The following is a 26,128-nucleotide window of genomic DNA, read 5'->3' as shown; positions in this document are numbered from 1 at the left end:
GTGCCCGTAGAGAACTTCTGAGATTGTCATCCGTTCTAGGCTTCCAGCCAGCCGGACCATAGATTTATGCTTATTCATTCAAACACTTTAAAATGGAGATGGAATTTATATCTATCAAAAAAAATTTGATAGAGAAAACAAGGCTAAAAACAGTTGTATCAAAAAGAGTAAATGAAATAATAGAAAGTGGGTCCAAAGCATCGATCGTGATATGAACTTTATGATTCTCACGCCTAGTGAGTAGTGTTACAATTTGAGTTGTTATTATTGCTCCTCCTACAAGTAAAAATAACTTGTAAAATCCAATTATCTTAATGCACGAGATTAAAGATAAATAATATACTTTAGAAGAATTATTTGTTTTTCAAAGAATAGTTTATTTTTCTTTTAGGTTATCCTGGTTAGTTTTAGAAAATACAAAATTAGATTTTACGAATACAAGATTAAAGGTAGATCGCAAACATTCTCTCAGATAAAATATCAAAATAAATCATCTAATTTTATAACTTTTAAATAAATATATATATACATTGAGATTTTCACGCCTCACCACACCACCTACCATAAGTCAGGACAAGATCATGCAAGACGAAGAAAACAGACAGTAGTACCCAGGCTTTGTAGCCAACGGGATCACCAGCCATAAGAAGTGGAGAGCGACCAAAGTCCATGAATCTTTATATTCACAGGCAGTTCTGGAAGCTGAATTAGCTTGAGGCGGAAGGAGAAAAATATACCATCCAAAACATCTTACCATATACTCTTTGCCATTGAAATTATCACTTGTATACGTAATTCTTATTTAGGAGTTTGAATTGTTTATGCAAACGTGTATATGAAAAAAAATAGAAGGATTAAGGACAAAACCATTACTTATTCCTTGCTTCATAAAAATGTGTTAACTTTGCTCCCAAGCTTAGAACCTCTCTAGTCTGTCCACCTCTTCTTATATTTCCAACAAATTTACATAACCACCACGTTAAAGTTAACTACTCTTTCCATTTAATCATAAGAATTCATCATAATCCAACATCATGCCGATCTTTGGGGGATCTTCTGATTCTGAAGACGAAAGAACGATGCATCAACAAACTAAGCTCTTCTATCGCCAACGATCAATTCACTCTATATTCGGAGGAGGCAAAGGTATTTACTTCTCTCATTTTGTTAACTTTATATCGGCCAATTAATCGATATGAGTATTATGTATATGTGAAAAAGCTAGATACATGTTTTATATCTATATATATTCGTTGTATATATATCTCTGTTAGAAGAATCTTTATGGTTTTCAACAAATGATACTTTAAAAACGAAATTTGATATTTGTGATTTAACAGTTGCGGATATTTTGTTATGGAGAGAGCCAAAAATTGCTGCAACATTGGTGATAGGAGTTAGTCTACTGTGGTTCTTAATGGAAGTAGTGGAATACAATTTCATAACCTTAGTTTGTCATGCTTCCATGACCTCTATGCTTCTTTTCTTCATTTGGTCCACTGCTTCTGATTTTCTCAATTGGTAATATTGTACATATATATATTTTGATTAATCTTTCCGATTTCTTGGTTCGGTCATAGAAATATATAGTTCCGAGATTAACTAATTAATAATACATGCAGGGAAAGGCCAATCATACCAGAAGTGGTACTAGACGAATCTTCTTTCAAGGAATTAGCAACAAGCTTTCATGATAGATTCAACCAAATCCTCTCCAAGCTTCTTGACCTTGCTTGTGGAAGAGATCCGCCACTCTTTTTTCTCGTAAGATATTGATATAGTCATTCCATTATAGTTTTGATTATATGTCAAATATAGTTACTAATATTTTCCTAAAATTGGATACAACTTTTTTCAGACAACAATTTCACTTTACATCCTATCAATCATCGGGACATGTATCAACTTTATGAATCTACTGTTCATAGGTGAGAAGTACAATTATTAGACTATGTAGATTTAAATCTTGATGAATTTACAGAGGGTTAATTGATGGACGTCATGCCGTTTAGGGTTTGTAAGCATGCAAACATTGCCGGTTATGTACGAGATGTACGAGGATGACGTGGATAGAGTGGTTAGTAAGTTTATGAGAAAGATGAGAAAGCTGTACAGGAAAGTGGACTCGAATGTTCTTAGCAAGATCCCAAGAGGAACAGTCAGAAGCAAGAAACATACTTAATTCTTCATTGGTTACTCACTGATGTAAAAATAAAATTTATATGCATATAGAGCAATGATTTATATTAGGCTAATTTATATAGTTACCGTAAAACAAGTTTAATTCCTATTTCAAATAAATGGAAGTCTTTTGGTTTTAGTTTACAAAAAAAAAAGTCTTTTGGTTTCTGTGGTTTTTCGTACAAAATGAAATGACGTGAATCAAATAACCCTTAAGGAGGATATTAGAATGCCAACTGGATAAATGAAGAACTTATCAATGATATATGAATTATAATTAGTTTTTTTTTTTTTGCTAAACTGAATTATAATTAGTTTTGGTTCACTAATTGAGTATTATAATTTATGGTTTTGCATGTTTCAACCTCCCACGAGTTAAAACTCCTCGAGTCCAGTAGTCAAATCAATGTTAAACCGTGACCGACGGATCAAAACTTCTCCCTTGAAAACAGCAATATGAACAATCCTTGGTGGAAATGGATTTCTCAAAGATTGAAGCTTCTCCAGCTTTGAAGAAATGTAGTAACATTTCGTTAAACCTTAGATATTATCACACATTTTAACTTCTTTTCTCTTCATTTTCTTTTGCTAGAGAAAGTGGAACAAACCATGGTTAAATCAAACCATGCATTTTGTTATTTTTAGATATCTGTCGTGGTCTTAACCTCTAATAATGTGATGTATTAGATGTGTATGCGGTAAGTATTGTGATTGTGTTTGGGGAATGAATCTAACTTTAGAACTACTAGTGCGTGTGATCCCAAGAAAAATGAAAGAAAACTTTAAATTTAGATATGTGTATATACATACGTTTATATATTATAATGTTTAATGGTAAAAAAAGAAAGAAAGAGAAGATTCCAAATGAATGAAAAAGGGGATGAACAAACATTAGGCTTTCGTCAAAAAACTTTTGATTTGAAATTTAATTTGTATAGACAAATTTTCACAAACAAGGAACACGTAGTCCACGTGAAATGGAAAAAAGAGCTTTTCATGCTCTTTTTGTCTACTGAGTATAATTTTTAATACTTCTTCGGTTTCAAATTATATAATGTTTGAATAGGTTTATATTATTTTAAAATATATTATGTTTGAGGTTTCAAATCTAACTTTAATTTTATTGAGAACAGTTTAACCAATAAAATTTTACAGTTTTTTATAACTAGTTGAATGATTTTAAAATTATATATTTAAAAATGCTTTTTAAAAAAATAAAAATTTATTAATCTTTCAACCAAAATATCATACATTAAAAAACGGATAGAATATTAGATAATCAAGCCAAGGCCCAAAAAATATTCGGGTTACAAATAAAGGCATTTGCCAAAGAATCAACATATCCATTTTATTCCCTAAAGTATAAAAAAAAGAGACATAAAAAGAAGTTTGACGATAAGAATTCAATATCCTCACAAACTCCTTCGTAGATCTTCTTCGGTTTTGAGATCGAATTGATAGCTTTGACTATAAAAAAATCTGATTGAAACCTGATTTTGGTGTAGCCAAGTTGAATGGCATGATTGAGAGCAGCTCTGACCGCTAGAGCTTTGGCAAGAAGGACAGACTGTTCTCGAGGTTGTGATTGTGATCCACACATAGTTAATGTTTTGTATAATGTTTTAATAAACTCCCTACATGAACAATGATAAATAAAGACAATTAAACAAAAACCTACCTTTCCTTTTCCGCGCCCCCAAAATTCTCCCAACCCTAACTTTCTAGCCGTCGTTCATCCCCTGCTCAGATCGCCTCTCTGGTGCCTCTTGGCACTGTGAGAGGGCTCTTGCCAACCCCGCCACATCCAAATCCATCTCTGGCATGAAGATCTGTTGGTGATGTGATTTTGTTTTCAGGTCGTCGTCTTCGTAGATGGCGTGCTTTGACTCGTCGAATATGAGACGGTTATCGACACGGTGCCTCTAGCGACTGTACCGCCGATTCATCCTTCCCTTCACCGAAGCAAACGTCTCCACTCCCGACGCCTGATTCTTCTCGCCGTGGAAATAAATGTCGCTTTGGCCTTTACCTTCAAAGGATAACTGGGTACGCGTCGCCTGAGCTAGAGGTCTCGGGACCTCGGACTGGTCGCGATAGGGTTAACTCTATCCCTCCGTCGAGTCAAGATTAGGCGATCAGCTACAGAGTGATGCATTAGTTTAGCTCCTCTCCCCTCCTTTGTTATTGGTATTGGCGTTGCTTGTTAGCTTTGATTGGAGTTGCAGGTTTAAATGAGTTAGGTTGTGGAGGTTCTTCGTTTTTCTTGGAGCTCGGGGTAACACTTTGCGGTTGGAGGAGGTAGTAAGACTCGGGAGGTGGTGATGCTGCCCCTTTCTCTGTACCGACTTAGAGGGCGAGTGCGGTCGAGTTGGTTGAGCGCTATTAAGCACCCGTTGTGTGTGTTGTCCCGTCTATTGCTGGAATCCGGGTTTAGTTCTTTCCCAGCCCGGACTTAGAGGACAGTCCTTGAGCGGGTCCGTTTCTGTTCCTTGGAGAAAAGCAATTTGTGCAGGCAGCCGTTGAATCCACTTCCCACTAGCGTTGTGTTTCTTGTGTTCTAGTTTCTCGGGTCTCTCCTTTGTACCTGTCTTGGCTCAACCTTCCATCAGGTTATCACAAGTTTGTATCGATACTTGATGTCCTGTTCGCTACAAAGCAGAACGGTTTCAAATTCGATTGATTTTGTTTCCATGTTTTTTACCTTTTTTTGCCATGGAAGTGATTTTTAGAGTTCTTATAGTTTTTCATCACATCTTGTAAGACTCATCAGTTCATTGCAGAAATGATATTTACCGTTTAGCAAAAAAAAAAAAACAATTAAACACTGCAGATTATTTTAACATTACTTTGGATTTAACAAGTTTAATTGAACGACCAGTCAAATTTCAAGCTCTAAAAAACTTTTTAAGAAACTACAAAATCAAGCTGTTCATTTAGTATATATATATATATATATATATGGGGTTTGACTTTTCTCACCAGAATTTAGTATGGTCAACATAAAACAGGTAAATTTCCTCCAAAAATCTGAAGTTGAAGTATGTATGCAAGTTATCGGATACACACTGAGCCAGAAATTTCGAAAGACAGTTTTCAATTATTCCATATAAATTTTGTTTTTTCATTCCATATAAAATTATAAATTATAACCAAGTCCGTCTGATTATGTCAACACTTAAACACCGAATCACATCAAAACATCAAAACATCAAAGTTCCACAGTTAATTGTTTTTGGACCATGCATGACTTCTTAGAAGTCTTCATTCTTTTATTTTTTTGGTCTAATTCTTTCTTTTAATTTATATAAAAAACACAAAAGTTCACATTAATCACAATGTGGAAAATTATAGTTTGCCTAAGAAAAAAACTTTCTCTCCCAGGCCCGAGTCTCGAGAAAGGTCCTTAACCTGTGGTCCCACTGCCCAACCCTCCCATCTGTCTTCGTTTACTCGCTTCTGATTGGCGCAGAACTCTGATATCCCTCTGCCAATTCAAAAAAGTCCCCCTTTGGGAATTACACAGCGGTCCGAAGACAGCTCTTGGCGCTTTCTCACCGGGTTCCGCCTACGACTCCGGTCGATAGGCCCGCCGTCATCGCCGTGAATGTACTCCGAGGAACAGGAATGACGATATCTAACCTTCACCATTCCATAATCTGTAGCATCACCACAACTCTTGAGAAGATTCAGAGGTTTCTCTGTACTCTCTAGACCTTTTAAGACTGTTTGAAATTTGTCTCTGGGGATTCCTGGAACTTTTTCACTTAAAATCCCTCTTCACTATCAACTAATCAATCACCGAGCTACAGAGGCACATACATCTCACTTTCACCGGAAGCAAAGCTACCCTGTAACCCTAGGTCGGTCTCAAAGGGTCTCCTCTAAGCAATAGACTACCTGATACGGTTCATTGAACCCTACTCTCATCCTGCAATCTGCTACACTTGCCTACTCTAATGGCCCATCGACGTATCTCCTCTGCGGAAAAAGGGAAGGCAATTGACCTCGGAATCCAGCAACCGGCTCGCGCTGCTCGAGTCAAAGCCCCCCTCCCTGACAACTCTGAACTGCTCCGCAAGCACTCCTTGACCCTCATAGGGAGAGTAACAAACAAATCGGTCCAAAAAGTCTGGTCTCTTATTCCCTTCTTCACTGAGCATTGGAAAACAGAGTTTAAACCGATAGGAGCGGACTTGGGAGATGGACGCTTTCAGTTCCAATTTGAACTTGAGTCGGATCTGCTAGCCGTTCTGGAGCAGCGCCCATACCATTATGCGAGATGGATGGTCATAATTCAACGTTGGGAGCCCACTATAGCCCCGACATTCCCTTCCTTAATTCCTTTTTGGATCAAAGTACAAGGTTTGCCAGTCCATCTTTGGACCGAACCCATCATCAAAGTTATTGGTGAGGACATTGGCATCTATGAGAAAGCTGATATCACCGCTCTGCAAGCCCGAATGAGAGTTCATGTTGACGGGCTATTACCCCTAATCAAACACTCAGTTGTGGAATTTCCAAATGGAGACGAGGTGCCTGCAACTCTGGTGTATGAAAGATTGGACAAGCATTGCACTAAATGCTTGAAACTTGACCATGAGCTTAAAGAATGTCTAGTGGCTAGGGCTGAAGCTAAAGCTGCTAAAGCAGCACAGGAGGAAGAAAGAGGCTCGATCATCCCCCAGAGGGAGAATGAAGCTAACCTGAGTAGAGAAATGTCACTTGCTTCTGTGAGAGTGGAACCAAACAACAGAGCAAGGGAGCATAGCAAGGAAGCACCTTTCAAAATTGGCGCCTCTCATCACAGCACCGTAAGCGGACGGGAACATGTACTGCAGCACACAAAAGCTCTTAAGCACAGAGAGTACAAACCCCCCTCCAAGAATTGGGACGAAAGAAGCTCGCACCGACGCTCCAGCCAAGCTATAGAACGCACCCGAAGGGAATATGCAACCTCTAACCGTTCCTATCGAGAGGCTACAGATCATAGACCACTACCAGGGCCACCAAAACGAAGCTACTATCGCGAAGTACACCGTGATCCCACAGGAACTAGAGACAGCACTTCTAGCTCTGCAAAAATCACCTCCAGATCAAAAGAACGGGGGATTCCCCAGGAAAAAGAGAAGTATCCTGCTTCCTTTCCACCTGAGATCTTGGAAGAAGCTCGCGGAGAGGCGCGAAATGCTATGTTACAGTACACAAAATGTGCTGAACCAAGTGAACGGGAGGCTAGAGTTGAACGATTGAGACAAGCGGAAGAAAGCGGCCAGCTAGAAACTACTGCTCTACGAATAGCCCGCCGAACTCTCAATGACAATGAGGAGCTACAAATTCCTGAATTATGCACATCTCCTGCTGAACACCGCAGCTTACCTATTCGTAAGGGCTCCCGTAACACTGAAAGGGAGATTGACGAACATCACTCCGGCCTAAGTGAACGGATACCAACCTCTCTCCGCTTGGGCCCATCCCCTGCAGTCATGAACATGGAGGATTCTCCAGGTGCTCAAAGTAATGACAGACTACCAGCAGTACAGAGGCTAGGCCCAATTCAACGAGAATCTGTAACAGGGGAGATTTCCCCTTTACACCAAAGCACTGAGAGAGTACCAGCCACCCTCCGGTTGGGTCCGGTTTTGCGTGATAGTGATACAGAGGAAGCACAATTGGAACAGAGAGCTCCCAAAAGAAAGCCAGGTCGCCCCCTAGGAAGTAAAAATGCTGCTAAGAGTACTAAGGTCTCTTCCAGGAAACCCGCCTCCCCTAAGACTGGCCCAAGTAGAAGGAAGGTGGCTCATCCAAAAGCCTCTCCCATCCGACGAAAAGTTCCTTCAGAAGTGAATATTAGGAGCAAGACATCGAAAGCAACCAAAACCAACAGAGGGGAGACGTCTAGAGCTGGACACAGACAGGACCGCTCGAATTCAGCATCAGAGAATGCTCCAATCATCAATATGATTCCGAGGTCTACTAAGCGCCGGGTGGATTTTCGGACTCCACCCCTCCCCGCTCCTTAGCTATAGTTAGCTGGAACTGTCAGGGGTTGGGGAATCCCCGAACAGTTCGACGGCTAGGAGATATATCTAAAAAGTATGATCCAGATATTATCTTCATTATGGAGTCCAAAAATCCCGACGACGTGGTGCGCAAGAAGCTCAAACATCTACTGACGCGATATGATAGCCATTATCTAGTCTCTCCGACAGGACATGGCGCGGGGGGTTTGGGTCTGTTCTGGAAACAGGAACTAGACCTTCAAATCTTAGACTCAAACTCTCATGTAATTGATACTCTCATATCTTTTGAAGGAAAAAGTTTTTTCTCCTCCTTTGTTCATGCTAGCACTGATCGAAACCAGAGGAATCTCTTATGGGACAGTTTGTTAGCCAAAGCTAACGGGCGCGAGGACCCATGGTTCGTAACCGGCGACTTTAATGATCTGATTTGTGGAGAGGAAAAGGATGGTGGCCCTGAAAGACCGGAAGGATCGTTCTCCGATCTCCGCACCTTTTTCTCAGAAGCTGATTTGTTTGACCTCCAGCACTCGGGAGATTTCTTGTCATGGAGAGGACAAAGAGGAGACCACCTGGTCCGCTGTAGGCTTGACAGAGCCGTATCAAACACACAATGGGCTGAGACTTTCCCTACTGCTCGCTGCGAGTATCTCGGTTTTGAAAGCTCGGATCACATGCCTATCATATCCTTTTTTGACAAAGGCAAACGTAGAAGGAGAGGCCTCTTCCGATATGACAGACGACTATGCAAAAATGAGGAAGCAAAGAAGGTCATCTCCAACTCCTGGAGTGCCGACAACGCCCAAACTGTCAGCGAGAAGCTCTCCTCTGCTCGGAGCGCTATCTCTGCATGGAATAAAACTCAGCACCGCAATAGCCAACGTGTCATAGAGCAAAAGAAATGGGAACTTAACAAAGCGCTATCTAGTCCAGCTAATGACACAGCCCTAATCCAAAACATCTCTGAAGCTCTCAATGCAGCTTATTTAGCAGAGGAAGAATATTGGAGGCAAAGGAGCCGCTTGCTTTGGTTGAAGCTCGGAGACCGAAACACCGGCTATTTCCATGCAACTACGAAGAGTAGAAAACGAGCAAACGGCTTCTCGGTCCTGGAAAAGGAAAATGGTGAAATGGTGTATAAGGAAGAAGAGATCATCTCTGTCATTGGGAATTATTTCCAGACGATGTTCTCATCACAACCAGGGGACCGAGAAGAAGTAGTTAGACAAGGCCTGCACCCCATTGTTTCGGATGCAGAAAACACCTCCCTCACAGCCATTCCAACAGAGAAAGAAATCAAGGAAGCTGCATTCTCGATTCACGCGGATAAGGCACCGGGGCCCGATGGGTTCTCAGCGGGTTTCTTCCACACCCATTGGGAGGAGATAAGTCAGGATATAGTGCGTGAGGTGCAAGGATTCTTTGCGGGTGAATCACTACCGGAGGGGATTAATGACACGCATATACGTCTTATTCCGAAGATTTCCCTGCCGCAGAAAGTATCCGATTACAGGCCGATTGCCCTCTGCAATGTCTACTACAAAATCTACTCCAAGATTCTCACAAGACGACTCCAACCGCTGATGGAAAAGCTTATTTCTGAGAATCAATCCGCCTTTGTCCCGGGACGTGCGATCGGCGATAATATATTGATCACCCATGAGGTCCTTCATTATCTCAAAACCTCTAAGGCGGAGCAGAGATGTGCAATGGCGGTTAAGACGGACATGAGTAAAGCTTACGACCGACTCGAATGGGAGTTTATCTCGCTAGTGCTGCTTCGGTTGGGATTCCACCGAGACGTGGTTAGATGTATAATGCAGTGTATCACATCAGTTACATACTCCTTCCTCATTAACGGCTTGCCTAGAGGGATGGTAGTACCGAGCCGGGGTATCCGTCAAGGAGATCCCCTTTCTCCCTACATATTTATAATGTGTAGTGAAGTTCTCTCGGGATTATGTAACCGAGCGCAAGAAGAAGGGTCACTCCAAGGTCTTCGAGTGGCTAGAGGTAGTCCCCGACTAACTCACCTGTTCTTCGCGGACGATACAATGTTCTTCCTCCAAGCTGATAAGGAGAATTGTGCATCTCTTCAGACCATCTTACGTAAGTACGAGCAAGCTTCTGGCCAGTCGATTAGCAAGGCAAAGTCAGCCATCACGTTTTCCCGTAAAACTCCGGCGTCCTTAAAAGTGATGATCAAGAACGAGCTGCAAATAGAGAACGAGGGAGGAAATGGCAAATATCTAGGCTTACCGGAACACTTCGGCCGGAGAAAAAGAGATCTTTTTTCATCCGTTGTCGACCGTATAAAGCAGAAAGCACGAGGACGATCAAACAGATATCTCTCCGCTGCTGGGAAATTAGTGCTTCTGCAAAGTGTCCTTTCGGCCATCCCCTCGTATTCCATGTCTTCTTTTATGCTCCCAGTGTCGCTCTGTAAACGGATTCAATCTGCGGTGACTAGGTACTGGTGGGATAACGATGAAAACTCCAGAAAGATGGCATGGATCTCCTGGGAACACATGGCGAAACCAAAGGCAATAGGTGGGCTAGGCTTTCGAGATTTCCAAAACTTCAATATCTCGCTACTGGCGAAGATAGGATGGAGGCTTCTCCAGAACCCAAATAGCCTATTAGCCAGGACTCTCTTTGGGAAGTATTGCTCTGACAGCAACGTTCTCTCCGTCTCCGTAACATCGTCTTGCTCCCATGGATGGAGAAGCATTTTATTGGGGAGGGACTTGCTTATAAAGAACCTAGGTTGGACGATAGGGAATGGAACATCAGTGAACGTCTGGTCGGACCCTTGGCTCAGCTTAACCTCCCAACTCCTGCCAATGGGACCGCCGAATGAATCGCAAAAGGAGCTCACAGTCTCTGAATTTATTGACCCTGTCACTCGAGCATGGGACATCCCGAAGATCCGACATGTCATCCCTGAGTATGAAGATAAGATCATGTGTATCTATCCAAGTTTGACCGGGGCTCCGGATAAACTAATCTGGTTAGGTACTAAGTCCGGAGAATATTCGACGAAATCTGGTTACTTCTTTGCTGTTGATGATGCTGAAAACAGAGAACTTCTGCAACTCCAAGGCCCCAAGTGGAAATCAAGTGTATGGAACCTAAGTTGTGCACCAAAGGTTAAAATTTTTTCATGGAAAGCCCTTAAGGGAGCTCTTCCCGTCGGAGAGAGGCTAGCACAACGACAGGTCCCTGCCGATCCGAGATGTAAACGCTGTGGCAGCTCTGAATCTATTATTCACCTATTATTCCAGTGCAGGTTTGCGCAACAAGTCTGGCAGCTTGCCCCTTTAGCGACGACCCTGGATGTCAGTGGAACATTAGATTTATTGGCTAGCTGGGATGAGCTCTGCTCCATCAATTGCCTTCCACCTGCAGGAGTTACATCGAGCGCTCTCGTTCCTTGGGTTTGTTGGAACATCTGGAAAGCCCGGAACAAGTTCGTCTTTGAAGGTCACTCTGCCTCACCGGAGGAAACCCTATCCACAGCTATTGCACTTGCACGAGAATGGAGCTTGGAAGTGAAAAAAGAATCTGCAATCGGAACCAAGAAAACCCCACAACAGGTCACCGCTCCACCAGGAACTATTGTTATACGATCAGATGCTGCGTGGTCCTCAGTTACACGCAATGCGGGATTGGGCTGGGTTGTTCTTACACCAGACGGTAGTCGCTCTTTCAGCTCACCAAGACACTCTGTTCTCTCACCCCTAGTGGCGGAGGGCTTGGCTCTTCGTGAGGCTGTTCGTACTAGTGCATCTCTTGGCTTGAAGAAAGTGAGCTTTGAATCTGATTCATCGCAACTTGTGCAGGCAATGAGGACGGAATCGCTCTCAAAAGAGCTCCTCATCTTGATGGCTGATATATTCTCTTTTGTTTCAGCTTTTGAATTTGTATGTTTCTCATGGATTCCCCGAGAAAGGAATTCCATTGCAGATAGTTTGGCAAAGGATGCATTGATTGTATCTGAACTCCAAGTGGTTGGTGATGACTTTATAGCTCCCAACTAATTCCCCTTTTTTAATAGAAATGTGTTTCAAAAAAAAAATTTATATAAAAAACACATATTCCCATTAGAACCTTACAGTCAAACTGAATAACTTATGAAAGAGTCAATGGTCTACGTACGAATTTATCAACTATAAGTAAGAAACCTATTCACGTTAAACAACTCAATCTCATCCAAATTAAAACATATCTAGCTAGAGAGGAATGGCTAGACACTTAGAAGATGTAATGAGCATGGCGGCAACAACACACTTCGATGTTAGTTACCTTTTTCATCTTGTGTTCTTGGTTCTATTTGGCTGTTGTGTCCTCTCGGCTCTATTACTCTCTTGCGCCGATGGAGCCTCCGGTGATAGAGCCACTTCCCGTAATACAACAGCTGCAGGAGGTTGTGGCGGAGCCGGTTGCGGCGGTGGTTGTGGAGGTTAAGAGTTCCTTTATCCTCATCTATGGCACAAATAATAGTCTACTTTTCTAATATTATGGTTTGTGTAGTCAGCTTTCGTTTTACTGTTATGCAACTCTTTGATTGCTTTCACATAAACATAAGACTAGATTGTATAAATAAATTGTATTACAATAGCATATAATACTATTTATTGCATTTCGTTTTGAAGTTAAATTAAATTTTTTTTTGTTTTTTGTTTTTTTTGTTCAAACCATTTATTCCATTCAAATTAACTTAAGCTACAGAGTTCCCCAATCCTTGAAGGACTGTTTGAGATCACAAACAGAGCATTCTTGGCAAGCCTGTCAGCTTGCTCATTACAACTACGAGAAACGAAACGATAAGATATAGAAGAGAAGGAATGACTCAACACGCCTAGGTCATGAAGTATTCCTTTGAGTTTGATCACAGACTTGTTTCCTGTGTATTGATGTTGATTAGATTTTAAAAGTCTGAAAACAGACCACATCTTTGATTCCAGCTGAGGCCGCCATGGTGAGACCCGCTTTTAACGCCAGAGAGTGTCTGCAGATAAAATAGAGGCCACCACACGTCTTGCAGAGTTTCCTTCGAAGAGAGTAACGCCCGCTGTGTCCGAGGCCACCCTGCCAAATCCTCCCGCACACGACGTGCCATTCCATGCCGCATCCGAGAAGAGGCGAATGGTCTTATCAGGCACCCGAGGTAAAGTGTTTGACTTGTTAAAGTCTTTTTAGGTGAAACAGGGGATGTTTTCGGGACTTGAGTCGCATTCTGCCATTCTTTTGCCGTCTTAAGTGTTTTTAAAATGAGAAACAAAACGATAAGAGATACATATGATATTGATTTGTTGCTAAAAGTTAACAACAGAAATAAAACTGGTATATCTATACTATTAAAGCAGGATCATATTCTGTTTTTTACTAAAAATACCCTTTTCTTTACTAACATTACTTATTTCATTAAGGGCAATTAAGTAATATTAATAACATATTTATATTGGGTCATTATTTTTGGATCCAGCCCACTGCCCACATCATCTCTTTTGGGTCATTTGGGCCGATTAAGAAATCATATCCAATTCTTATTTTTTTCTCCAAGTTCAAATAATTTATTTTTAACTATTCTTAATATTTTGTGTAGTGAACAAAAATTAATCACTTAATTATTATGTTTTTCTGTTTTTAATATAATTTAAGCATTCATAAAAAATTTGAATTTTTTCATTGAAAAGTAAAAATCTTTATTAAAAGTATATAATTTTTTTATTAAAAAAAGTTAACCACATAATAAAATAAATTTATCAGTTTTATAACAACTTAATTCATTAAAAATAAAGTTTAATTTTCTAAACATAAATACTCATTAGACCTGGACGTTCGGGTACAGATCGGTTCTTTCGGGTATCGGGTTTTTTGGATTTTGAAATTAAACCCATACGGGTATTATAAAATTTTGGGTCGGTTTGAGTCGGATCTTTTTGGGTCCGGGTGGGTTTAGTTCTCATGCATAAGAACCTGAAAATAACCAAATAACCAAATTATCTAAAACGGGTTCGGTTATTTGTACTCAAAGTAACCAAAGTATCCGATTCGATTCAAATTTTTGTATCCAAATTACTCAAAAGTAACCAAAAATATCCATTCTATACAGTTTTTTGGATAAACTTTTATCCAAACTATCATATTTTATCCAAAAATACTCAAAAGTACCGAAAATAACTACTATAGTTAACTTATAATATTAATTTAAAATATTAAAATAATTATAAATATAATTATAACATATATTTTTAGATATATATTCACATTTCGGATATCTGCGGGTACTCATTCGGTTCTCGGTTCGGGTCGGGTTCGGAACCGGTTCTTCGGATATAGCAATTTAGAACTTATTCGGATATTTATCCCGGGTCTGATCGAGTTCGGGACCCTGATTTTCGGGTCGGTTTCGGGTTGGTTCTTCAGGTCCGGATATTGTGCTCATGCCTATACTCTTTTAAAATGAAACACGATAAAGAAAGATAAAAAGCTTAAGTCTTTTATAAAAAAAAATATATGAAAATATGACATTTACTAAATATTTGTCAATTTAAAAAAAATAAAGGAAAATAAACCCGCGCTTTGAAAGCGCGGGTCAAAATCTAGTATTCTATTAAAACAAAAGTACAAAATATCATTTGCCTATTTTTAAATGAGTTATTATAGATTTTCATTCATTTTTTTAACTAAATCGAACTATTTCATTTATTGTATTATTAATTAGTTTGATAGCATTTATTACAAAGTATTAAATACAACTTACATACCTTAAAATGTTTTATTATATCTTCCTTTTCACTCTTTCTAATTACTTCATTAATTGTATTTATTATATAATTGTATTTATTATAGTAATTCACATCATTTAATTTACGTGTTAACAATAATAGTTTTTTAGATTTGAGTTTCTTCGTTCATGACAAAAATTCAAACCAGTTAAAATATAATTTTATTTGTTTTAAAAATCAGTTAAATATGGACATTTAAATATCGTTTTTATATATATTGATTTTTTATTTTAATAGAATATAACAATTAATATATAAATATCATAGTTTAGTTGTTGTTATGGTTAAAGACTCCGTTTAAATTCTACTAGGTATATGCATCCAAATTTTTCTTCTTTTTTCTCATGAAACTTACGGGACGTTCTCATTATTCTCACTATAAACAATCGTTTTGTTCTCAAGTTCTTTTTTTTAAATAGAAAAAATTCTTGATTTTGGTAGAAATCAAAGCTAAATTATAGTAACTTTTTTGATAAAAAAACTGTAGTTACTTTTAGCGACTTTTTACTGTTTAATCATCTGAAAAAAACAAATTCAATTGTTTTTATTTGAAAATATTTAAAATCAAATTTTATAATATAAAAATGATGCGCAACATTTATATATTAGATGTATATTTTTGAATAGGGCCTTCAATATCTCAGATCCTGCTCTTAAGGTCCCTCAACTTCCATCTGATCACCATATTGAATCGCCATCTCATCTTCGAATTCCTTAAAAAGCTCATAAGCTGCTTCAGGCTCGATCTCACCACTTTCACACATATCCCCAAGCTCATTCAACTTTGCTTCAACCTTTTTCTTCAAGCGATCTGAATGGAAAATACAGTTAGATGACTTTCCAACCGTTCTTATTCACCACCGGTCCAAACATTATATTATCTTTTTTCCTAAATAAGTATCACTTTGACATTTTTCACACATATTAAAAAGTAACAGAATTAAATTGTTATTGATTACACTTCTTTAACTAATAGTATCTGAATAAAAATACTAATATTACCGTCAAAGAGTACTATATTACCGTCAAAGTGTCCAACAAAGACTTTTTTTTTCTGTCAACAGAGTCCAACAAAGACAGTTAAGACATCTATCTTATTAAAACAGAAACATTCTGTTGGACCTAACATTTATTTTGTAAGTTTTTAAATTAAATACACATTTATACTTTATAGTTAAACCTACATTAAATCACTAATGTTCATTTGTTTATACTACTATCCATGTTTCCAAACAATATACTTATTTCTTTATACTACTATCAATGTTTCCAAACAATATATTTTATATACTACTATCAATGTTTCCAAACAATACAATAATTAATCTTAGTTATTTTATATCCATCATTTTCTCTTTAAAATTTTGTAGAAACATCATAATTTCATAAATTACAAAATAATGAACTTTAAAGTTGGATTATAAGATTATAAATTATGAAACTATTACAATTTCAATCAAATTAGATTACATATCGGTCATCCATCAGTTCAATCGGTTAGTCTCGGTTTTAGTGACTTTTTAATATGAATATTTTAAAAAACTGAATTGAATTGTTAGATCTCCGGATTAACCGGTATAATCACAATCGGGTTGAATTTAAAAATACTGATTTAAATGCAAAAATATTTTAAATACACACTCTTTAAAAATTAACAAAATATTTGTTAAGTTATTAGTGAAATTTTTCATCGTAAAATATTCCGCGCTTCCAAAGCGCGGGTCAAGATCTAGTCCGCATTAAGACAGTTCAAACTAATATATAACCTAAACTAACAATATTCCATATATTAATACTTTTAGAGAAATCATCGAACAATTTTTATTAAATAAAAACAGAAATAGACATTATAACAATAACTATAATACTTTACAAAACAACATAATAAAAAGTCTATATTTATATCTCATAAGAAGGAACTCGACGTTATACGTATTTAGTAAAAAAAAGAAAAACATAACCGATTGTCTAATTGGTCAATGCTTAGAGCGGTTGAGACGCAGTTATATGTTGTTGTTGCTCTTTGTCACTTGCAAGACTCATCTGTTTAGACATATCAGCTAAAGCAGCTGCGGCTGCGGCTGGTGTCATGCTTTGATACGGAGAAGCTAACGGAATAGCACTGTTGGTAGGAAGACGTTGTGCATGGTAATACATTGTCTCGTTTTGCGGATTTGTGTACTCGTACGCTCCAGTACTGTAGTTTGGATTAGCGTTTGCGGTTTGTTGAGAACCTCCTGCGTAGCCCATGTAATGAAGTTGTGGCTGTTGTTGTTGAACCTGAGGATTATGTGATATAGGGGCAGGGTAAACGTTTTGAGCTACTTCAGGTCTCGGGTTTGTGGTGGGTGTTGAGTTTGGATAGAGCGGGGGAGTTCCAGCTGGGACATATTGCTGAGATTGCGGGACAGACATCACGTAAACTGGGTAGTTTTGCTGCTGCTGATGATGAGGGTAAACCGGGATGTATTGTGATGGATGAGGAATGTATTGAACACCTTGGTGTAAGAAAGGTTGCTGAACCGGGACTTGGTGTTGTTGGTCCATAGTTGTGTATGTAGTTGGCTGAGATAGGACGTGTGATGTGGTCTGGGCTGAAGTGGTTTCATGCTGAGGTATGCAGTGGCTAGTTTGGACCGGAGTAATTTCAGGCTGTGTTACCGGGGCTCTTGGCATAGTTGGAGCTTGGTCTTGGTAGTACACCGGCTTTGAAAATGAAGTAGCAGAAGAAATGCTAGTATCACTGTATCCATGCAAACCAGAAATCAGCATCCGACTGAAAGAACAGATCTAACAAGGGTGCTCTAGTTTTTACACGCATGAAAATCTCAATAACAACTGTACTAATCTGTTAAGAAACCCAATCTATATACTATACAACAAGAAAAAAGATCGTCGGATACATAAACAATATGTCATTATATACACATCTGGACACAAATAAGAACAATACATTAACTATATTAGTTTCATGACAACATTCATAAACTAATAATATTATTATGTAATTAGTACCATCAACATATATATACATATAGATAAAGATTGTGGTTAAAAGATACATATAGATAAAGACAAAATTAGATTCTTATGCATTTAACAACTTCAAACAAATTCTCAGTTATCCTTTGATATAACATAGTTTTAAATTAGTGATCTATCTGTTTAGCTAAGCCTGTGTCCACATGTAAAGAACCAAAAAAAAAAAAAACAGTGCAAAGACAACCACAAATTAAGGCAAACCGAAGAAAATGAATGAGAAACAAGAAGTTAAGTTGGATGCCTACTCCATATCTGAAATTACCTAAATCAATTATCTATTTAATGTAGCAGGAGATATTCATTTCATAAAACATTTATAAATCAGTCAGAAAATACCTTGCAACAGAATCAGGAGATGTCAAGCCATACCCACCGGCACCTCTCTGTGGGATCGCCACTGGCTGCATCGGCAAAGGTGGCTTCCTATATCCATTCACTACACCTGGATCGGATCGATCATCATCTGCTGCAACCCGGCCATGGCTTATGGCTGGAGGAGCAGCATCAGTAGGTGCGTTGCTATACCCCACGGCAGTATCTGTCATCGTACCCGGTGGAATCATCATTGGCCTATTTGCCATCAAACCAGCGCCATCTTCCTGATTCCTCTGACCGTCCACGTTTGAGAAGCTCATTTGAGCAAACTGTTGTTCCATCCTCTGGTCTTCACCGACCCTAACGCGGATCGGTGGCAAATAGGCAGTGGAAGGAGAAGAAGAGGAAGATCCTATCGAAGAACCACCAGCTGCTTCCATCATAGGCGAGTCAGGCATGGAGCTCATATGCATCTCCTGATGAGATATCACACCGTTCGTGATGTAACCTCCTTGCTTGCTGTTCACGCAACCCGCATCAGCTCCTAGTTTCTGGACCTCAGCCTCTCCTTCACCCGCCTCGTCAAGATTCACCAAGGTGTTGTTCACCGCGGCCGAGTCCGACAAACCACGAGGAAGCAAGCCGGATTGGTTCAAAGCATTGACAAACCATGTCTCCGACTTCGCACTATCAAGAAGAGATCCCATGGTAGCAGCGGTCTCTAGCTTGTTCGCGAAAAGAAACAAACGTATCCGGTGCGTGGCAGTAGCCGTCGCCGATGACGTGGCACGATCATACTCCTCAATCATGTTCTCAAGATCTTCATCGGTGGTGATGCTGACGAGTGAGTCAAGATCTTCGCTAGGGAGCTGGTACTTGAGCGTGAAAGACCGACCGTTAAGGAGCATACTAGAGAGACGAGATCGTAGGGATGCCAGTGAAGCGCGTCGATCAATGACCACTAGACGCGTCTCGCCGCTAGAGTACGTTAGGGCCTTGTCATGTGGACGAGGCATGATGTGGCCACCAAAACTGCACATGAGGCGAAGCTTTGCGTCGGGAACGGCCGCCAGTGGCTCCATGTTTCCTCCGGTATCAATAGCGACGGCGCGTGGGGATCCATCAAGCGTAGTAGAGACAACTGTGGTTGGCGTAAGATTTGAAGCTAGATGTGATAAAGATGAAAGTGTAGTCTCCATATTCAGCGGATAGGTTAGTTTAACGGATCCCTTTATATATTGATAAATCTATTCAAATTCGAATTAATATTTCATTTTAGTAAACACAAGTTTTTAACTATACATGTAAATAATATAATAACCGGATATTAAAAATAATGAAAAAGAATGTATAATCTTTAAAAGTAAAATAGAAAATTTAATCCTAAATGCATATAATAGAAACAAATATAAGCCAGGCTGAAAAAATACAAACTCAGATATGTATGATTTTGAAAATAAAGTAAGAAAATTAGATTGATATTAGATTGATCACAAAAAAAGAGTAGTGGAAAATAAGATAATTAGATTGATATTAGATTGATCACAATAAAATAATATATTTTTCTCCAAAAAAGAGTAGTGGAAAATAATATCCCTTCTTTTTTTTTTTTGAACTGAAAATAATATCCCTTCTTTCACGCTTCTCTCGACCTTCTTCAGTCTCTCCGTCTCTTTCTCCATCTTTATATTAGATTGATCACACCCCATGTGTATAACTTCGGTAACAACGTCATATTTTATTAACGTAATGGCAACAAAAAGTACCTCCAAAGCTGGTTGCTCGAATCTAAATTAAAGTTTTTTGAAAATTTGAGATTGGACTCTGTTTTAATATATGAAGATCTCTAAGTTTTGTCGGCAATTGGTTAATAAATAAGATTTTCAAGATCTAGTAAGAGAATATGATTTGCTTACACCACCGACATATCTATATTATTAAAGTTGAAGTACACTTTGGAGATGTTTAGAAACAAATATAATATTCTAAGTGAAAGTTGTTTGGAAACATTAATAGTAGTATTACATTAATTGTATTTCTATATTTCAAATAGCTTAATAGTTTTATTAATTATATTACCTTAACGATAATACACATCTTTAATTATATTACCATAATAATAGTATTGCAGATTTTTATTTATTAGTTAATCAATATAGATTTTGTGTCAATTATAAAATCAAAAATGTAAATAACTAAGTTTTATGTATATGGTTAAATGTTCGATTTAGCAAAAAAATTATTTTTGTTTCAACCGGTGAAAAATAATGTAACCAAAAACATTATTCAAAGCCATGTTTTTATGAATAAAATAATAACTTAAATAAAAAATAAAAATGTGTTACATTTATTGTCACTTAATTTTCATTTAATATAATTATTTTACAAAATAAACAATTTTTTATCAGTTTATAAAATCAGTTAGGCATGAACATATATACTATTAAAACAGAATACTTCTTATGAATATGACCATGACTTTTCCAATTAATTACAAATTTGTATGTACCTTTTTGCCGGCTGTATTTGCAAACAATAAAAAATCATTATTTTGCAATTACATTAAAAAATATTTAATAATTCAGTTCTTAACTTTTTTTAAAAATCCGTTTCTTAAATATTTACGCCATATCTTTCCAAAAAATCTTTCACGTTATTAATTATTTGAAAGTATTTATTAAATGAAACCTCAAAATAAAATCAAGTTGAAATAACAAATGATTAAATCAACAAAATCATAATACATGTCCGAATTATCTCAACTTCTTAAAAAAATAGTTTCATTAAAAAAAAAACTAAATCACATAGACTAAATTTAATAAAATTATAGAAAATATTTTGAAACACACAAATAAACTTTTCAATACAGAGAGTGTTGAAGATATATAATATTTTATTTAAATTAAAAAATAAGTGTAAAATAAGTTTAACTTCGGGTTCAATAAGTAAAATCATTACTGATTAAAATTATTTAGAGTTTTCAAAAATTTAGTCATATTTAAAATAACAAAAATAAGTCGTAAAAAATTAAAATATATAATTTATTAAAAATCATAATTTTTATTACGTAAAATAATTTTTCCAACAAAAAATATACCCGCCCTTTTTAAGGGCGGGTTAAAATCTAGTATAATTTATAGTGTTATAGAATTTTATCGACTGTTAAATTCATCTTGCATCTGGTAAAGAAGTAAAAATGTATATATTTTTGGATACTATATGTTATATAGGAAATTTTGTCACAAAAATAAAATAAAATGTAGTAAAAAGTTATAGATTTGAGGCTCATAATAGAACTTTTGGTAATAGCCATTTATCAAAATGTATGTAGTGTCGATCTTTGTGTTTTAGAAAGCTGTGTAGTGGTGTTTAATTTGGTATAGAATGATTAATATAAAATGATAAATTTGTTCCCTTTAACATGGTTAAATTCTCTACAAGTTCCAACGTTACAGTTGGCTGCAATTTGTTTCCGGAAAGTTGACGTGAAAAGAATGATAACAAATTCATGTCACTAATTCTCGGTTATTAACAAAATTGTTCGTTGAAAAATAGATTTTAATGAACCATATCCTAATTTCTTTTTTATTGAATATATGCCATATCCTAATTTCATACTTGTTAAATTATAAAAAGTGGAATTTGAAGTTTGTTCATTGTCAAAGAAAGAAAGATGAACCACATCGCGGTGATCTACTGGTTTCCATTAGAAAAAGAGTTATTCTGTTGATCGAAGAGAAATCGTTTCACTTATACATGGCAGGTGGATATAGATTTATTATTTACGGTTTATTTGAATATCTAAGAAATAGTTTATTCATAGATTACATCTCTCATCCTTGATTTAACCCTTTTAAGTTTCAAACGAAAAAAGAATGTTTAGATGAATAGAAAGGCGGATGAATCCGTACCTTACGGGAAAATGAAAAACCGAACCCATGTGGATAAATTTCGGTGACCGTGTATGGTTTACTTCAACCGGACGTTTCACATTCGATTTCCAAAGTATTTTTTCCTTCAAAAGTTGACTAACTGTTGAAACTTGAATATAGGGGTTAACACTTGCCAGTTGCCACCATCATGAACATTGAACAACGTTATGACTCTTCATGAGGTTTAGTTCCTCATATGTCTCTTCTTAAATCGGTTCATTTCAATCCTTTAAAAAAATGTATTTCAACTTTGTTTAATTTATCCTAAGACATATATAAATTGAACGAATTGAACGAAGACTCACTTTGCTTAATAAATGAGGCGAATCTTATTCTAAGGACATATATACTAATACAAATTGAACGAAGACTCACTTTGCTTAACTAATCCGGATCCTATGTTGAAATCAGAAGTCGGAACCCAAGAGAGGTAATTAGGGAACAACTAGAGTACTAGACCAATCCTAAACAAACTAAAACATTTATGAACATGGTTAACAAATTAGTAGTAAGTAACACACAAAAAGTAGTAAGTAACACATACATTTTTTTTTAAGTTTACAAAAAAACACATACATTATACAAACATCTGGTTAAAAATTACATCGATTAATCCATTACCACTAATATATGAGCATGAAATTTAAAACTCAGAATCAGTGCTTTCTCGATTACGATCGTTCAGCAAGTAAGTAGAGCCAGGCTCGACTTACTTCGTCCAACATTCTTCGAGAACCGCTCTGTGTCATCATTGTCGCTCGACCACATTTCTCAGCAGTGGTGGAGCTAGAAAATTTTGTTAACGGAGTTAATATATTTTTGACCCAAAATAATATTTATAACTAAAATACTATATAATCTAATATTTTATTATTATACATTTAAAAACCTTACAATTTTTATGTTAGTGAACTCATTTCTAATTTTTTTTGAAAATATTCTTTCTAAACTAAATTATAATTTTTATTCATAATTTTATTAGATTTATTATATACATAGATATTATTTAGTAATTTTTATATATAAATTATTGTAACCCCCAATTTTTAGTATTAATATAAACCATTTATTATGCTAATATAAAATCAATTGAAATTAATAAATAAACATAGTGAATGAAGCTATCCTAAGAGGAAGATAAATACATGATTTTATTTCAGGAAAAAATAAATATTCACTGAAAAGAAATTATTTTTTTGCAATTATTTTTAACTTTTCTAACATGTACTTAATTACTTTAGCAATAAACCCATTTCATACGGCCTAATTTATTCATGGGTTTATTCAGAGAATAACCAAAAAAAATTAGATTTTTAGAAAGAGATAAGAAGAGATAAGAAGAGAAGGGGAGATTTTAGTTAGATAATAAATTTTGTTTTTTTGAAGTCATTGGATGCAATTTCTCTTTATTTTATTCTTAGGGATGTGGTAGGGAAAAAATAGTGTACGTGGGTTTGAGTTAGATTTATTTGAGTTAGGGTTATTGTTTTGGTTGAAGTAAAGTGGGCTTAGAATGTATAGGGGTCATTAAGATATTTTAACTAGGGTCAGATATTACAAATTTACAGAAACTATTGTAAATAATTAAAATCTATAGGGGTCAGCTGACCCCATTAGCTCTCAGCTGCCTCCGCCCCTGCTTCTCAGCCAACATTCTAAAATACGCATATGGGGCCCATCCTGTTAATATTTTAAAATCTTGAATCGTTACATATCTCAATTCAAGAAAGCAAGGTAAAATGTTTTATTACCATTGTCGTCGTATGAGTAAGGAAAAAAGTGGAGGTAAGAGAAAGAAACGACAAGTATTCAGATGATAGCTCCGGCGAAGACGTCGGTCCAATGGTGCCAATAGTCGTCGACACGTATATTCCGATAAGTACTGTGATGATTATCGGTTAGAACACAAGGCATAGCTTTGCCACATGTCCCCTTCTGTCAAATACTTTTATTTTACCCGATATAATACCACACCAAGAATGTTAAACCAGCAAATGCCCCTGCATATACCGTGATTAACCGGCTTAGTTAGACAGGAAACAGTTCATTACAAACTAGTTAGTAATTTTTTAGAAGACTTACACGAAGTGTGACCGCTAGGGAAGCTCTTGTAAGTTGTAACCTTCTTTGATTATCTTTTAACTCCATGCACAAAACATCCTTAGTTTCCGAATCAAATTTTTGCATTTCTTCAGATTTATACAAAATAAGTTAAAAACTCATGATAAACCGACTAATGGATTGATAAATATGTTTCATACCGGTTTACCATCGGGAAAACATTGGTAAAAGAAATTAGGTCGTGGCCTACCGACCGCATCTTTCATAGAGGCAGAGCCGACCCTAAGCCAAACCTAATGAAACATTCGTTTCAAGCCTCCAAAATTTTTGAAAAAAATTTACATGGACATAAATCTTCAAATTTATAAAAAAAAAATTTCAGCCCCCAAATTATTAAATTTCCTCTTGACTGATCTACGGTCCCTAAAATCTCAGAGCCGGCCCTGAATAGAGGTGGTGACTGCTGTCAAAGACATGAAAATGTGATACCTTGTACACAATGCACAAATATTAGTAATCATTTAATATACATAAGTATGGAGTTCGTTTTAAAATTCAAAACATGAAGTTATAATAGTAATTTAGTATAATTAAAAAAAAACTTCTGCATGATTGGTAGTAGAGTCGCTCACCGAGAACTTCTGGTTTGGTCCGAGAACTTCTTTTATGTTTAATTAAAAGATTTAAGCCCAAAACCAGCTTTATTGGATTTTCAGTTGGGCCCGTATTGTTTCCCACAAGGGTAAATTATAGGCTTTTACGAGATTGCTTCTGAACCGGAATATACCGGTAATTTCAGTTTAAACCAAGGAATCTGAATGTATTACATGTGGGCGTTTTGGATTAAATATTTTGGATTTCTTTTCATATATTATTAAACTCGGCTCAGTTATCAATATTTCACGTTCAGGTAGATTTTATAAATAACTTTTTTTTGTCATCTAGTAGATTATATTATAACATGAACTGTAAGTACAATCCGCCGGCAAAGACATCAGTCTTTCCAGAGCCAAGAACCGACAAGGATCTAAATCCATTCGGAGCCATAAGTCGGATAGGAACATACTCCTTCCGAAACCCAAACATCACGAGAACTAATTTGAACTAAAGCATAAATACACAGAGATACATAAGAGAATACTCAAACTTTCGACGAGCCTTGAGAAACGTGAACCCGTAACCGATGATTGCAACTGCAAGGAAGAACTAAACAATCTCCAACTTGAAAGATAGAACCAGACCAAAAACTCTGAGGCAGGCCTGAAGATCTTCTATCCGCTGATGCATGAAACAAGTTGGTGAAGACCTCGAAGATGGCTCAGCAGAACGCAGAACCTACATCCGCTCCATCCGGAACCTATTAGCACCATAAATCTTCACATAAAGACCATTTGAACCACCCCGTTGCAAACCAAAACCGCTACCGTCACACCAAGAACCCGAAACGAAAGAGATTTCTTCAAAACCTTACAACATCTCTACCGGACGAAGATGGGAGAGGTTGAAAAAATAACAAACCGGACTCATGAACTAAAGAGAAACCAGATCTGAAAATGGAACACTGTCTGAACCGTAAACAACAACCACAGCCACAGCTGCAAATTCAAACCATCAGATCAACGGCTACGGAAAATTCAACGACAGATCCAAAAGAGATAAGGAAGGACTCAGTAGAATCACGAGCCACCAAAGGAACCAACCCTAAACTCGTTCAAAATTGAAAACGAAAAAAGACAGAGCAAAAAGAACAAGAAAATAGACTGGATCTGACCGGCGGTGGTGCTAA

General features: G+C 37.0%; 4 protein-coding genes and 1 pseudogene across 4 annotated transcripts; 3 read left to right on the top strand and 2 right to left on the bottom strand.

Annotated features, from left to right (window-relative positions):
* Positions 1-578: 578 nt before the first annotated feature.
* On the top strand, positions 579-2,348 carry LOC130496536 (reticulon-like protein B9). Its single transcript, XM_056988654.1, has 5 exons — positions 579-1,146; positions 1,341-1,521; positions 1,623-1,764; positions 1,859-1,928; positions 2,013-2,348. Exons 1-5 carry the CDS (start codon positions 1,035-1,037, stop codon positions 2,180-2,182), a joined length of 675 nt encoding a protein of 224 aa, XP_056844634.1. The 5' UTR covers positions 579-1,034; the 3' UTR covers positions 2,183-2,348.
* A 5,951-nt stretch (positions 2,349-8,299) lies between these two features.
* LOC108850105 (uncharacterized) lies at positions 8,300-12,238 on the top strand. The gene has a single exon (XM_056986876.1). The coding sequence runs from the start codon at positions 8,300-8,302 to the stop codon at positions 12,236-12,238; it is 3,939 nt and encodes a 1,312-aa protein (XP_056842856.1).
* A 156-nt stretch (positions 12,239-12,394) lies between these two features.
* Positions 12,395-16,001, top strand: LOC130496246 (uncharacterized). Its single transcript, XM_056988175.1, has 2 exons — positions 12,395-13,368; positions 15,620-16,001. Exon 1 carries the CDS (start codon positions 12,441-12,443, stop codon positions 12,663-12,665), a length of 225 nt encoding a protein of 74 aa, XP_056844155.1. The 5' UTR covers positions 12,395-12,440; the 3' UTR covers positions 12,666-13,368; positions 15,620-16,001.
* Positions 16,002-16,835: 834 nt separating this feature from the next.
* LOC130496245 (uncharacterized) lies at positions 16,836-20,180 on the bottom strand. Its single transcript, XM_056988174.1, has 2 exons — positions 18,371-20,180; positions 16,836-17,735 (listed from the first exon to the last, which is right to left on the bottom strand). Exons 1-2 carry the CDS (start codon positions 19,546-19,548, stop codon positions 16,976-16,978), a joined length of 1,938 nt encoding a protein of 645 aa, XP_056844154.1. The 5' UTR covers positions 19,549-20,180; the 3' UTR covers positions 16,836-16,975.
* Positions 20,181-22,924: 2,744 nt separating this feature from the next.
* On the bottom strand, positions 22,925-24,608 carry LOC108807699 (probable lipid phosphate phosphatase 4; annotated as a pseudogene).
* Positions 24,609-26,128: the final 1,520 nt, after the last annotated feature.

Source organism: Raphanus sativus, chromosome 6 (genome assembly GCF_000801105.2).
Source record: "Raphanus sativus cultivar WK10039 chromosome 6, ASM80110v3, whole genome shotgun sequence".
NCBI lineage: Eukaryota > Viridiplantae > Streptophyta > Magnoliopsida > Brassicales > Brassicaceae > Raphanus > Raphanus sativus.
This window is presented reverse-complemented; position numbering and strand designations above follow the sequence as displayed.

Bases quoted from the DNA above. Each gene is read 5' to 3' on its own strand.
- LOC130496536 (XM_056988654.1), top strand. From the start codon at position 1,035: ATGCCGATCTTTGGGGGATCTTCTGATTCTGAAGACGAAAGAACGATG. The intron at 1,522-1,622 runs GTAATATTGTAC...TAATACATGCAG, and splicing joins GCTTCTGATTTTCTCAATTG to GGAAAGGCCAATCATACCAG. The intron at 1,929-2,012 runs GTGAGAAGTACA...CATGCCGTTTAG, and splicing joins TATGAATCTACTGTTCATAG to GGTTTGTAAGCATGCAAACA.
- LOC108850105 (XM_056986876.1), top strand. From the start codon at position 8,300: ATGGAGTCCAAAAATCCCGACGACGTGGTGCGCAAGAAGCTCAAACAT.
- LOC130496246 (XM_056988175.1), top strand. From the start codon at position 12,441: ATGGCTAGACACTTAGAAGATGTAATGAGCATGGCGGCAACAACACAC.
- LOC130496245 (XM_056988174.1), bottom strand. From the start codon at position 19,548: ATGGAGACTACACTTTCATCTTTATCACATCTAGCTTCAAATCTTACG. The intron at 17,736-18,370 runs GTATTTTCTGAC...GCATGGATACAG, and splicing joins TCTCCTGATTCTGTTGCAAG to TGATACTAGCATTTCTTCTG.